The sequence below is a fragment of the Lentinula edodes genome, assembly GCF_021015755.1.
Source record: "Lentinula edodes strain Le(Bin) 0899 ss11 chromosome Unknown C8R40scaffold_45, whole genome shotgun sequence".
NCBI lineage: Eukaryota > Fungi > Basidiomycota > Agaricomycetes > Agaricales > Omphalotaceae > Lentinula > Lentinula edodes.
The window spans coordinates 268,270-282,001 of NW_025764351.1; the positions used below are offsets into that span (position 1 = coordinate 268,270).

Consider the following 13,732-nt stretch of genomic DNA (forward strand, 5'->3'; position numbering starts at 1 on the left):
CGAAGCCCCAGGCACAGTTACAAGGCGCCCTTGCAGCAAGTATCATCTGCTATCATCGGATATTCTGGTTAATATTGAAAACTTTTGGAATGGTAACCACATATGTATGAACCGTTTAGCCATTCCGACTCTCGAGCAGACCAATTGGATTCTGGGCGATTCTGGAGTATACCTACTGGCGTTTCCTGAATAATGCGAGGTTGGTTGGTTGGGGTCATATCACGGATCTCTTCGCCTTCCATCGTTCCGAGATCTTATTGCGTTTCGGAACTCTCTCTCAAGAAGTTTAACGCTTCGTCCGAAGCCTGTGCAGCTTCCATTCTCACATTTTTTTTACCTTCACTTGCGCGCGATTCAGAACTTTCAACTTTACTCACTCACATTTCCGGCTCATGGGTGGTTTAAACCTTCCGGATCCCACCCTCGTTTTTCCTTGGATCTGCTGTTCAGCACTGCAGTCAGATTAGACAGCGACTGCCGAACGTTTGCGATAAGCTCGTCGGACTGCTGTTATCACACGTGGGCTGCTTGCTTCTTCCTTGCTTCTTCATCGTGAGAAGAGAACCTTTGGTACATGAGCTTCAAAGTTCAGTGTCGATCCACAGCTGCGTCTGGCTGCGTTCGTATTTTTATGTACTTTATAATTGGATCCTTCCTTCCGAATGTCGGTCCGATTTTTAGATCATCCGTTTTCTGTGTAGCCTGCGTTGTATCCTTCCTCATTCCTCACATTCTAATCATGAATCGTTAACAAACATGTCGTTTCAGGTCCAATGAATCCACAGACCTGGATAAGGTCAGGATAAGGAACCAGGGATCGTACTATTGCTCAATGCTCAATGTTAGCTTCGCATAGAACAACAGGGTTGCTCCAGTATCTATTCAGCCGTCACAATTTCGACGCATACATGTACGCAGCCATGTTGATATCTACGACTTAAATTCTTGTGGCTGAGTCGCGATGACGCCCACAAGTGGATTCCCCAGAGGTCGGTTTTGCCTGCCCAGCTGTGACACCAGTCTGACACTTGTTTTTCCCCTCTTTCCCCCTACGATCCCGAATCCGAACGTGTTCAGATCCGCTTAAATGATAATATTATCTTCGGCGGCTGCATTCTCCGGTATAACGGTGCAAATACGTCCAAATCTGTGAAGTGGCATCCGTCGGTTCGCTGGAAACTGGAAAAATGGAGGCAAGTCTGTCGGTCAGGTGGACTGATAAGTAGTCATGAGATGATGGTTGTTGTCTCTTGTCAGAGCGCAAGACATATTGCATTCAACACAGTTGCCAGGTGAGCGTTTTTTTTCACGGTTGAATACGTTCTTTGTACATCGAGGTTCTCAAGATTTATCTTCAACGTCACGAGGAGTAACTTATAATAACGTTCCGCTACTGTTGTTGTGCTGCATACAAAATCGGGAAGTTCTTCATTAACTTGTGCACTGCAAAAGTCAGATTTATGGTATGTATCGGCGTAGAATAGGAGTGCATAAACCTTTTATCGAAGAGTATCCTGCAGATTGTGTGCATCCCAGATAGCATCCGGTTCCGACGCAACCGGAGAGATTGATATTTCTTTACTGATGCGTAAACATCAGAAATTGTAATATCATCCGCGCTCAAGTTGTGCAGGATCTGGATTTTGGACAGAGGCACCTTTTGGAGGCACTGTCTGTGTTGATTCACATACGGTACATGCGCGCCGCGCCCAGAGAAGTCGCAGATTAGGGCTTTCTCGGTATCTACTGGCGGCCTCCTTCAGTTCAACACTGGTACCTGCTTCTTCCAGGTGATGGAAAACGCCAGGATCGTTGCGCTGCTCATCGATCAGGGCAGTTCGCTCCGCAGGCCGTAGAGGGACATAGACAGTGAGGCTGAGAAGATGAATAGTTGACCACGTATTCTATAGAGACTGATTACTGTAAAAATCGCCGCAGCTCGTTACACATACATATTTTGCACAGTACTTGTTCGGGAGGCACATATGTAGGTCCTTCGAAATGACTTCCGGGTTGGAGTGAGGAATTTTTTCAATGGGCAAGTCGGTTAGTATACCGAGCCGGATTGTACTTGATCATGATTTTTGTGTAAAAACTAATTTCGTAAGGACGTCCATCGCTGTCCATCGCCAGTGTAAATCTTATTTTACATATACCTGGCGGGTCCCAGAAAGGTATCATTATACCGCGTTTTATTCGGTCAGGTAATGAACAAAGGGGAAAAAAGTATCTCATTGGAGAGCTCAAAGTGAGGATAGTGAAACGGTTAGCGGAGGAAGACTGAAAGCGGAAAGAAGGGCGGAAAGTAAAGGGAACACGAATAGTGGAATATAGAATGCTTTGTCGGGGAGAAATTACAGTACAAGTAGCCGCAAGGAGAAAGAGGAAGAAAAGGCAATCCGGGGTCAGCGCCTGGCCTGATAGTGATCCAAAAAAGGGAGGTCGAACCGATTGATATTCGGTCCTGTGACATTGGGTGATGAATCGAGATTTCATCCTAATTTGGTTGTGTGTTGCTTGAATGTAAAACTGTATGAATTGAATTATAACTTGCGTATTTCTTGTCATTCTCCGGCTAGATAAAGTCCCACTTCCTTTCCCCAGTGCGGGCTCCGCTAATGTTTCCTTCCTCTGAACAAGTTACTTCTAACTTATATCCATTACAGTGCGAACAGGCTGCTTGCAAGCCTTTCGTTCACCGCTCTGGTTCCGAGTCTTTCTATGAAGATATAGCTCAGCTTGTCTCTTCTTCGATCTCTCCTGCTAACTCTCCAGACACAGTGGACGACGATCTCTCTTCTTCGCCGGGACTTTCCCCCACTCATACTTCTCCGAATTACTATTATGTTGATCGTGTTGAACCCTCGTTCGGTTCACCCAGTTCACCAACAGAAATGTACGACACTGATCCGCCCTCCGCTTATCCCGCTTCCTCCTCCAATATCTACCAACAGCCACTTCCTACACCCCAGAACACTTATTCATTCACTGCTGTCAATGATATAAGAGAATCCGATGCTCCTGCTTCTTATCCATCCGATTCTCCTTCTCCTGGTGACGTACAATCTTCTGCGGATTTTTCCCATTCATACCCTGAATCGCATCCCCAACATCCACATATATCATCCTACCAAACTGATTCTGACCCACGTTATAATCCAGCCACACTTTCTCGTGATTCCTATCTCGAGACCTCATCTGCGTCTAATATCTCGTCCTCAGGCCTTCTCGACCAAAGGCGCATGTCAGAGCCAGCTATACTGGCAATTCCCAACAATTATTCTACAAATTCTTCTACCGCCGACACATCGAGTCGTTACTCCTACCCTATGTCTTACAATAATTCTTCGCGTTCTTCCTATGCGCCTTCTCTGCAACGAGGCTCGAGTATCGGCTCTCTTCGGGACCTACGTCTTCATCACCAACATCTTCATTACTCTTCGCCACGGTCCCATAATGGCTGGAAGACCGAAGATGATTCTCATCACATGGCGCACAGCACGCATGTCAATGAAGGGCTTGATTCCCCTCTGTCTCCATTTCAACCTAGTTTTACAGGTGGTCAAGTGGGAGGTTCACCTACTATGGCTCAGGGTCTTCAGTATTCGTCCATTGCGGAGGACCACTGCAGCGCGTCGCCTACTGGTACGAGCACTCCAGCCTCTCTGGGTACTTCCCGGCTGCCATCGCAAGCGTCTATTTCAGCTGGTGATGCACCAGGGGAAGATGTTGACGCTGATGGAAATCGAAGTCCTATGGATCCTAATAGCAAAACTTATTCCTTCGTTGCGCTACCAGGCAACACAGTCAAAAAGCGTCCTCGTCGCCGGTATGATGAGATCGAACGGTTGTATCAGTGCTCATGGCCTGACTGCAACAAGGCTTATGGGACATTGAATCATCTCAATGCTCACGTCACGATGCAGAAACATGGTTCAAAACGTAGTCCAAATGGTAAGTTTACCAGATTTTTCCTTTCTACTTCGCCGTATTTCATATTGCTGCGTTCGGAACTGGTTCTACATCTATTTCCGCGTTTCCGCTGATTTCGTGCACCGCGGACACCCTTTCTGATGCATTTGCCTCGTAGAATTCAAAGAGCTGAGAAAGCAATGGAGAAAAGCGAAGAAGGAATCGGAAGCCGCTACCCTTGGTGGCGTCTCTCGAAGACCCAGTCATTTCCTTGGTCCACAACACGATCTGAATGACCCGCATTCAAGTCGTTATCCCCCCTCTCATCACCGCTATGGATACGCCACTAGCATGTCACTCCCAGGTTTATCGTTGCATTCGCGATATAATATGGGTGCCGACGACTTGGGATTTAACGCGGCTGAGAGAGACGAGCGCAGTGGTCTCCCCTTCGGCGCGAGGCCGAGGTACGATACCAGTCCAGTCTCGCAGTGGAATCCCCATGTTTCCTCTTCTACGAGATCATCTATACCTGTCCCCTATTTATCGTCGTCCCTTCCTTCTCAGTCGTCAATGCAGCATTTTCACCCAGGACATGGACATAGCCACAGCCACAGCCACAGCCTTCACCAACTCCAGTTCGACGCACCCTCGAGTTATCATTCGAGTCCAATAGAACCCTCTGATCGACCCCTGACAATTCCTTCTCCTCCACAGATGCATTCGGGTCGACTTCCTCCGGATAGTATGCTGCTAACTCCCCTTCCTGGCTATGAGCACCGTGAAACGCTTCCTCCACTTCAGGTGGGCAGTGACATGACGTATGATCCGGAGGCGTATTACGAGGGGGAGAGCGGTAGAAGATCTGGCTCTGGGCATGCGAGTATGGGTCGTGGGAGTGGGGATGACTATTGAACTTGAATATTCACCTCTTCTGGCATGCCACCTTCTCGTGTGGTGTGATAGGATGCGCCTTGGTTTTTTCTCTCTGCTTTTGATTGCTTCTGTTACAATTCTTTCCCCGCCGTATTTCTCTGACCCCCAACATTGACTCAGGCTGTCGGATCTAAATGTAAATTCATGTAGCTGTTTCTTGTTTTGCACATATTTCGTTTATACCTATAGTCTATATACTGCGTGAGTGATGATACGCCTTATTACTTACTGTTTTTCGATATGTATCCCTTCTACTTACATGCTGTTGCCATTCCTTCCCTATGTTTTTCTGTCCTCTGATGGACATTGTACATTATCTATATGGGACATACTCCTCGTAGTACAATCCTGCCCATACTTATTCTTCTGCTGATCATGGTCATTTATAGCCTATTTAGTAAGTACAGTAAGTATCATATCGCTCCACATCCTATTGAAAATGTACGAAAATGTACGTTCGTTTACAAGTCTTTTCCCAGACATCGTCAAACACGACATTTTGACCTATTTTGACAGCCCACTTACAATAGGCCCCTGTTCGTGGCAAATTGCAGTCCTTTGGCCCGGCGTATCGCTGTTCGTATACACCATCTCGAGTGCATTTACTTAAGTCAGTCACCGATTCGCCAATCACTGTCAACTTCTGGATCGGTGCATCGCTCCATATGAATGATGACTTGCGGCAGGGACATAGTTACAGCGTATTCAAAAAACCTTGTCAGTAGCGTAAAAAACGAAATAAAATAAAATAAAATCGAAAAGGTACCCGACGTTTTAGCCGACCGCTTGGAGCCGCTTGGCGAGCGCGCTGTCACTCGCGCCTTTCAACAATGTAGTATGATCGTGGATCTTTTGCTTCTGAGGTAGGACTAACAGATGCTGATGCCTCTGGAGAGTCTGACCGTGCCGGGAGGAGCTCCATCGACATTGTGATCTTGAGTGGACTTATTACCCTTTGTTACCTCCACCCTCTTCCACCACGGAAGATCGTTGTCGAAAGGCGTGAGTGACAGCGCACTCGCCAAGCGGCTCCAGGCGGTCGGCTAAAACGTCGGGTACCTTTTCGATTTTATTTTATTTTATCTCGTTTTTTACGCTACTGACAAGGTTTTTTGAATACGCTGTAATAGGGAGGGCTTGGGTTTCTCCTTGGATTTCTCCTTGCACCGTGTTTGGTTATGATCTGCAAATTTTCCTGATTCTCTCATACACTCTTCCGCATGCAATCCAAAATGAACTTGACATCCAAAATGAGCTCGGAAGATGCCCTAAACAAAATTCAGACGAAGTACATAAATTGACGAACTGATTGATGGTGGCTGCGTGCTCCCGAAGATATACAGAGTTACAGTCATATACTTACTAACAAGATGTATAAAACAGTAAAACATTTGACTGGTTTACTTAGTTGGAATTCACAAGGATTTCACAAGGATGTCGGGAAATCCGAACATTTATTAATTTTATAGTCATCGACGCCTATTCGTTGGTAGTGCATACGTGCTTCGCTTGATTTCGAATTGTTGAATGTAAGCTTAAAGTAAGCCTTCTTACGATACGATCCGAAATTCCACTGACAAATGGTCGTTTCATCATGACCAAAGTCAATCGGCAATTTCGAACGCATTAATGATCCAGATTCAGACATTTGCAGACTTGAAGCCGACGTTACTGTCAGGTATGTGTTATGTCTAGGCCTCAACCAAGTCATTTTCATGATAAACGTTGCGGTCATGCAGGGACATTGGCCTAGGCATCATCTACTCCATGAGCGCTGAGCGACAGCCAAGATACAAGCACAAATCAAGACCCGAGTCTACTTACAAGTTATCTGAAGCTAAGCAAGATCATCAGAGCCGACCATGGCAGGATTCCAAAATGAGAATTAAATCTATACCTTGAATAGCGGCTTCTTCGGTATAAGAAGCATCCTCTCCATCTCCTAAGAGTATTATCTTCAAATCTGTCCTTGTACTCAGATGATTGAAAAAAATGACATTTGTAAGTGAAAAATAATTCCGAGATTCCACCAAATGTACCTGTCTGGGCCTGCGTTGACCAGTGCCGACCATTCAATAAATTCAACGCGTGTTGCTGGCATGTTCAGGAGATCGGCAAAGGATAGATGCCTTGACGCTTATACCTCCTTTTGCGAACGAGATCTATCAAGGAGTAGAGAGCCGTTTGAAGAGAGGAAATCCGTTATCTCAGTGTCATTCTGTTACTGCGGGTTTGAACGGGGCACGTTTCCAGAGATAAAGGCAAGCGAAAGATCTTCACAGATACCCGGCTTGAATCAAATGTACATTCTCGCAGGCATATTATGAAGAGGATGACGGCTGATTGGACTTGATACCTACTAAATATTATGTAGGCGTAACAAGTGATAGATGAAAGATGATGAAAGACGACGAAAGTCGGCGCGTTGCCATTTGTTATCACTGGGACACAATTTTGATAAATGACTTTGAGTTGCAGAAGGCGACATTGCAATTGAGCAAGATAAATCAGAGATATGTGAATTTCGAGCAAGTAAACTCGAATTAGGAATTGTCAAAGCATAGCTATGAGCCTTGAGTTTGATTATCAAGTAAGCATGATGTCACTGATGCTACAGATTCCTTGACTATCACCTCCATCGCCATGCTCTCCATTATTGATATTCCTCTGGAAATTCTTCTCGATAATTTACTTCCTCGACTTCCTTTAGTTGATCTGCTTCAGCTTCAATCCACGAACAAGGTCACCACCTCTTGCTCAACCAATAACCTAGAATTGTTATGCTTACTCTTGACTGTTGCATTTCATTGTCACATCGCAGTTCTTCGCGCAACTTTGTGGAGACGAGACGTTTTGGAAAAAGAAATTAGCAGAAGATTTCAACTTCCCCGATGAAGGTACTGCCAGGAGGAGCGGGTGGAAATTTATATATCTACGATTAACGAAACCTCGAGGTACGCAATTCATTGTATCTTGGACTACTACTACTTACATCCTTTGCAACACAGTTTTTGTTTGGGGGTATGTCATCTTAATGTCGTTTCTCAATGAACATCTTATGATTTTTCACCAGTCGAAAGGAACATGGCCGGCTCGGAATGTCGGCATTCCCAAAGTCCACGCTGAACAACGTATCCTCTCCTTTAGAGCTCAAGTTTCCTGGTGCCCGAATCGTGAACCTTGCTGCTGGAGGAATGTAAGTTGCGTCGACTATTGATCTTGACATCACGTCTAAGTCGTTTTAGGTCATTTCAAGCTCTGGACTCTGAAGGTCGTATTCACGTTTGGGGTATTCATATTTTCCGCTTTTGAGTTTGATAATTGGTGCTTATTCTTGAAAATTTCAGGTGCATTAGATGGTTCACAACTTGCGCTAAATCGAGATGGATTCTCGGAACCAGGCAAGATAGCAAGTACTCCATTAAGACTGCAGTTGCCGACCTCTATTCGAAGCATCAGGTACTTGCTTACAAGCCCGTATACTTCTCGATCTCGACTGATGACTGGATTCTAGTTGTGGAAGGCTACACTCTTCGTCGCTTGACTTCAACAATCAGATATGGACCTTCTTGAGCTGGGGGAGGCCATTCAGACTGGTTTCTGATTTGTTGGGCACTCCAGATTTTACACCAATACAGGTGGAATGCGGTTGGACCTTCTCCTCGGCCCTGATGAAATCTGGAGACATTGTCGTTTGGTGGCCATTTTCTGACCCTCTAAGGACAGTAATAGAGACAAGGATGGGTGAAATGGATAACGAAGAAGAAAACTCTGCCCACTCCACTAACGATAGACTGATCATGTGTGCACCTTGGGATTTGCAAACAGATCCTGTCGTTTTACCTTCTTTGCCCTCTCTACCCAAGCTCTTCGGTGCGGAGCCTGACTCGGATACCCCACGGGTCGTCAAAATCGCAGGGTTTGATAATGCAATGATCGCCTTGACTAATCAGGGGCACGTACTATTGTTCGATACCCTGCAAAGTGCTAGTGAATCCTCTCTCGGTAGCTGGAAATACGTGAGTTTCTGACACAATGGCATCTTCCAGCATGAATTTGATTTGATCTCTGGCACTCTCAGCTTCCAAATTTCAGCGAGGCAAGTAGACTCCTGAATCACCATGTATTCTACAATGCCGGATTGAAGGTACCTCCATCGGATACCAAAATAACTCATGTGAGCATTTGACATTCACTTCTGGTGTTCTATGTATTCAGTGTGTTCAGATCTCGGCCCATTTTCGCACTTTCATTGCCTATTCGGAATCCATCGTGTTAATGGGTGACACGGAGACCAACCCTGACACGCTACCAAAAATCATTCCTGGTTTGCAGGATAAGTCCATCATTTCCGTGGTGCTGGGGGATTATCACTTCGCAGCTGTCACCGCGACCGGGAAGTTGCTTACTTGGGGTCAATATTCGGATGGCGCACTGGGCCTAGGAGATCCAGGATCATTACAAGCTGGAACTCCAGGCGGCTTCGCAAATGAAACCCTCCGTGTGCGCGCGCTGGAGACTAGGCATGGAACACCTCCCGACGTTGAGATCCCAACCGAAGTGCGTTTTGATAGTCACAGAAAGAAGCCCAAGGACCGTTTCTGTGTTTCCGCTGCCGCATCAGGTTGGCATACTGGTGCTCTCGTCATCGATTTAGAGGCGAGTCTTACTCGGGATCCCTTTACAACCTTTCGTTTTAATAATGACTAGCAGACAAATGAAAATCAAGATGACAGCGATGTTGAGACCGAGAAGGAAACGGCGCAACCTTCTCGAATGCGTCGACATCATGACGCTGGAGCAGGGCGAGGACAATTTGAGACGCCTCCAATATTCCCCGGCGGTATTCCCTCTCAGGACCCAGGTTTGCCTTTCATAGGCCGTGGTGGGGGCATATTCAGGGTTGGGTTTGCTGGTAGAGGGATTCCTAGAGGCCGAGGGTCATAAGGTGGACTTATTTGTCTCGATACTGTATATTCACGTATGGTACTATGTTAATGTTACCATATAGAACCAGATTGAACCGGTTGAGAAAATGATTCACTCACTTCTCATACATAAACATCAGGAAAATCAAAGAGAATGTCGCAATTGAGATTGCGGTTTAATTAGGTTTTTTTGAAGAGCGTTACCAACAAACTGATTATGAAGAATTTGATACAAGTGGTGAAGTACAAGTTTACTTAAATCTAGTTAGGATGTTCCTCAGAGGCACTGGCATACGGCTCTTGAGAGTTTCCGACGGGCTAGAACTGTTACCGACGCGGCGTAGTGCATTCTCGTCCATGGTATGCCTATTAGCAAAAGAAGATGTTCTCAGTTTGATCAACTTATTTTCCTTGCCAGAAATAAGCGTGTTGCGGAAGGAACGTCCAAGCGATGGAGGACCCTGCGTCTTCGGCTTATTAGGCTTAATGGGAGAAGACACTATGCACTCTCGGCCTAGCTTCTTCATTGCGGTACGCTGGAGATGAACGGAAGGCTTAGAATTCGTGGTCTCCGATGCGATCGTCGGCTTCAGGGAACCAGCGTTACGCAAAGGGAGCGACGAGTCAGCAGAAGAGGTCAGCTTCAATTGGGGAGCATAAGTATGACGCAAAGGAGAGGGGCGCTTCAAGGAGCGTGCAATTGGAGGTCCGGTCGAGTGACGGGTGGAAGGACATACTACTTCCTGAACCGGTGTGGTATGTACTGAGTCTGGGTCGATCAAAGGAGCTTCAGCAAAGCGTACACTCTTACATCGTTTAAGGATACCACGAGGGGAGTTGGATGAAGGTGTCGGCGAAACGCTGCCGGCGATCGACGGTGAAGGTAGATGGGAATTGGATGGATCATTTGAGGATATAGTGTGTGTTAACTGGGCCGGATCTGTAATACTAGCTTCAGGAAAAATTTTGTCGGATTGCAGCTCAACATTAGGAGGTTCTAGATTTTGCTTGGAGCAGAATTCCGGAAACTCTTGCAGGAGACTGTCCGCAAACGCCCAATCGTTATCGCCATCTCGTGCACTTGGGGAAGCAGGAGGAACATGCGGGCAAGATTGGATCATTTGAAAATTATTCTCTTCTTCTTGCAGAGCAGGAAAATGGGCAGTTTCTACCTGAAGCGAGGCGCATTGTGACCTTAAGGATTCGATCATATCTTGAAAAGCAGTGGAAGATCGCGTGGTCCCGGCAAATTCGAAGGTGGGATGATAAGAGGAAGGCGACCCGAGGAAGGCAGTGGGAATGCTGGGATAAGGGCTTGGGTTCATGAGTTCAGACTTTATTGACAACGGAGGTAGAGCTTTGTTTCCCCGACGCACAGCAAGAATTTTCGGAACAGTATGCAGGCTGCCAGCTGATTCAAGAGACAAGGGAATAATACACTGGGAGTTCGAGACGATGAGGGACGGGGTATGAGTGTACACGCCGTCAACAGGGGAACAGAGTCCTTCTTCCAATCTTTGAACCGAGTCGTCCGCTTGGACCTCCTCTTCCTTGAAATACGAATTGAGGTTTCGAAGTTCCATCATCATACCTGCGAGATCGGGATCCATAGAGCCAGCGGGGACTTGAACAGACCAGCGTTTAGTCTTACCCTCAGATTTAAGGGTGATCTCGCGTTCAAAGACAAGCGCATTGCGATGATGGGAATTAGGGACAGGGAGGCGTTGTCGAGCTAGCCGTAACATGGAAGGTCGCTGTCGAGATTTCAACAAAGCCATCTGGAAGGTGTCACCAGCGTATAAAGATCCTTCTGGTTTCCAAGGCGTGATATCGTGGTCTTCAACATCGCCCCAGGGAGTATGGCCTGGGGCTTCAGCAAAAGCAAGGCTCTCCTGAAGCGAGTAATGAGCACAGCGAGGGGAAATGAAATTCCATTCACATACCGTCCATCTAGATATACAAAGATCCTCCTTGAGTAGAGTTTTAAGGCGAGGAGGCGTTGGGATAGTTGTCGTTGAAGTGGATAGTGTGTTAGGTTGTAGATTTGCCGAAGCACAGGTAATGTCATTTATAGTAAGAAATGTCGGGAGAGGAGTCCTGCAGCCGGAAGGAAACGGCGGGATTGAATCTAAAGACAAGATGGAAATTGTATCGAGGGATAACGATTCAGATAATAAACTGTGGTCAAAGTCAGAAAGCGCATCAAGCGACGGTGTACTAGGAGTGCTTGTAAGGGACGACATGAGCGTTGGGTATAGTGAGTCAGCGACGTTAAACCTTGATTAAGCTTGATTGCTTGAAAGCTTGAACGCGTTTGAGGAAGTAGAAAATAACCACGTGCACATGGCATCAAACCTCAAATTTCCAGTGCGCTAAAAAGACACTTCCACCCAAAAAAAGAAACAAAGATGAGATTTCCTGGGTGGCTACGTACACCGGTAGAATCGGGCGCAACACATTTGGTATATGGACATATGTATGGCAAGGCAATCTCGATAATTGTTCCTGGACTTTGTTGGCAACTTTAGTTTTTTGCGTATGTACTGTACATACCTAGGCATACCTATCATAAGTAGGTTCAGCGCTGTTGCGCCGTGAGCGATGATAAAATGTCACTCGAAATTTGACAGATGGCAGACCTTTCAAAGTATCGTAAGTATACCCTATGGGCTCAACATATGCATTGAAACATTACATCGATGTGGTCGATATTGTTATGGACAGTTCTCAGGTGGCAAATGAAATGTCGTCCGAAATTCACGAGCGAAATAACATTGGAGTCATGCTGAGGCATGCCAGTGTAAACTGGTGCCTGTGCAGATTTCGGTAACGCAAAAAATCCGTCATTGTTCAATTAAACTTAGGAGGGCTATGGATAACACGATCCGACTTGATATAGAATCATTGAAGTCAAACAATTTCGATACTAGAAGAACGTTCACTGAGTAGTGGTCGATTTTTTGCAGACGGAAAGTTGGTTGTCTTGTATTTCGGTCGCCGCATGGCAGTGGTTTCTGTGGGGTCCTTGACTCTGTCGCTTTGGTCTTACTGTCGAGTCAAGACGGATTCAGTGGCATTAAGCCGGGCTTTTGAAGTCTGCGTGCCGCAATTCCTCTAAGTCGCGTCTAGGATTTATGTTTGCTTCGGAGATGTGTTTCCGATGAGCCGTCTTGTTGTCCCCAAGGAGAGTATAAGCGCATGGGCATAGAATAAATGAAAGGTAGATGTCTCATGAACCCCAGTAGCTTACCGGTCAAGTAAGTGTTATTCAGAGTTTCCGATGATGTTGATGTCGGGATGCTGATTCTCCTGTGATGGATACCGAGCGTGTTTGACTCGAGAGTTCACGCGCGCGTTCACGTCCAGTCAAAACCGGTCCTGGGATTGAAAGCTAGGGAATTCTGGTCAAATCCTATATTTTGCCAGACAATACGTTTTCGATAAGTTTGACATAATACTGAGGATATTTGGGGATTGTTGTTGATTACTGCGAATTCATGCACAACATATTTCCGTTCTGAAAGCATCGGACCGTCTAATTTGTATCTTCTCTCAACTTTGTCCAAAGCTCTTGTCTGGTCAATCCAATGTCAGCCAGACGATCATTATTTTCTTCCACTGAAAAGGCCTACGAGGCGATTTTTTGAGGTCAACGAGTCCGCGATTCAGACACTCCCCGTCACCCAAAGATGGAAAGTATGAAGCAGATCGGTCGTGTTGTCATTGCAATATCGAGAGCCAAAAAAATGATATTCAATCGGGGGTCTGGTATAAGCAGGCGTCAGTGAAAGGTACATCCGCAGAGTTTGCTGTCTGCTGACGAGTTTTCATGCGAGTATGCAGAGATTTGCTATTTCATGAGCTGCTGTTCGCGAAACCAGTTATTGATGGATGCAAAAGAACTGTTGACCTCGTACCATGGAGCTCTTTACACGACGTCGTATACATTTCTATAT

At 46.1% G+C, this 13,732-nt stretch overlaps 4 protein-coding genes across 4 annotated transcripts; 2 read left to right on the forward strand and 2 right to left on the reverse strand.

Moving 5' to 3' along the window:
• Positions 1-2,763: 2,763 nt before the first annotated feature.
• Positions 2,764-3,687, reverse strand: C8R40DRAFT_1073303 (uncharacterized protein; the record flags this gene model as incomplete). Its single annotated transcript, XM_046226547.1, has 4 exons — positions 2,764-2,961; positions 3,064-3,185; positions 3,339-3,460; positions 3,644-3,687. The coding sequence occupies 4 exons, from the start codon at positions 3,685-3,687 to the stop codon at positions 2,764-2,766; spliced, it is 486 nt and encodes a 161-aa protein (XP_046081504.1).
• Positions 3,688-3,755: 68 nt separating this feature from the next.
• Positions 3,756-4,772, forward strand: C8R40DRAFT_1163168 (uncharacterized protein; the record flags this gene model as incomplete). Its single annotated transcript, XM_046230341.1, has 3 exons — positions 3,756-3,954; positions 4,091-4,174; positions 4,747-4,772. The coding sequence occupies 3 exons, from the start codon at positions 3,756-3,758 to the stop codon at positions 4,770-4,772; spliced, it is 309 nt and encodes a 102-aa protein (XP_046081505.1).
• A 2,676-nt stretch (positions 4,773-7,448) lies between these two features.
• C8R40DRAFT_1240463 (regulator of chromosome condensation 1/beta-lactamase-inhibitor protein II) lies at positions 7,449-9,880 on the forward strand. Its single transcript, XM_046233519.1, has 10 exons — positions 7,449-7,590; positions 7,670-7,802; positions 7,857-7,869; positions 7,922-8,044; positions 8,094-8,137; positions 8,196-8,307; positions 8,363-8,867; positions 8,930-9,025; positions 9,076-9,507; positions 9,562-9,880. Exons 1-10 carry the CDS (start codon positions 7,492-7,494, stop codon positions 9,793-9,795), a joined length of 1,791 nt encoding a protein of 596 aa, XP_046081506.1. The 5' UTR covers positions 7,449-7,491; the 3' UTR covers positions 9,796-9,880.
• A 102-nt stretch (positions 9,881-9,982) lies between these two features.
• C8R40DRAFT_1240464 (uncharacterized protein) lies at positions 9,983-12,091 on the reverse strand. The gene is made up of 2 exons (XM_046233520.1): positions 11,720-12,091; positions 9,983-11,668 (listed from the first exon to the last, which is right to left on the reverse strand). The coding sequence occupies exons 1-2, from the start codon at positions 12,017-12,019 to the stop codon at positions 10,028-10,030; spliced, it is 1,941 nt and encodes a 646-aa protein (XP_046081507.1). The 5' UTR covers positions 12,020-12,091; the 3' UTR covers positions 9,983-10,027.
• Positions 12,092-13,732: the final 1,641 nt, after the last annotated feature.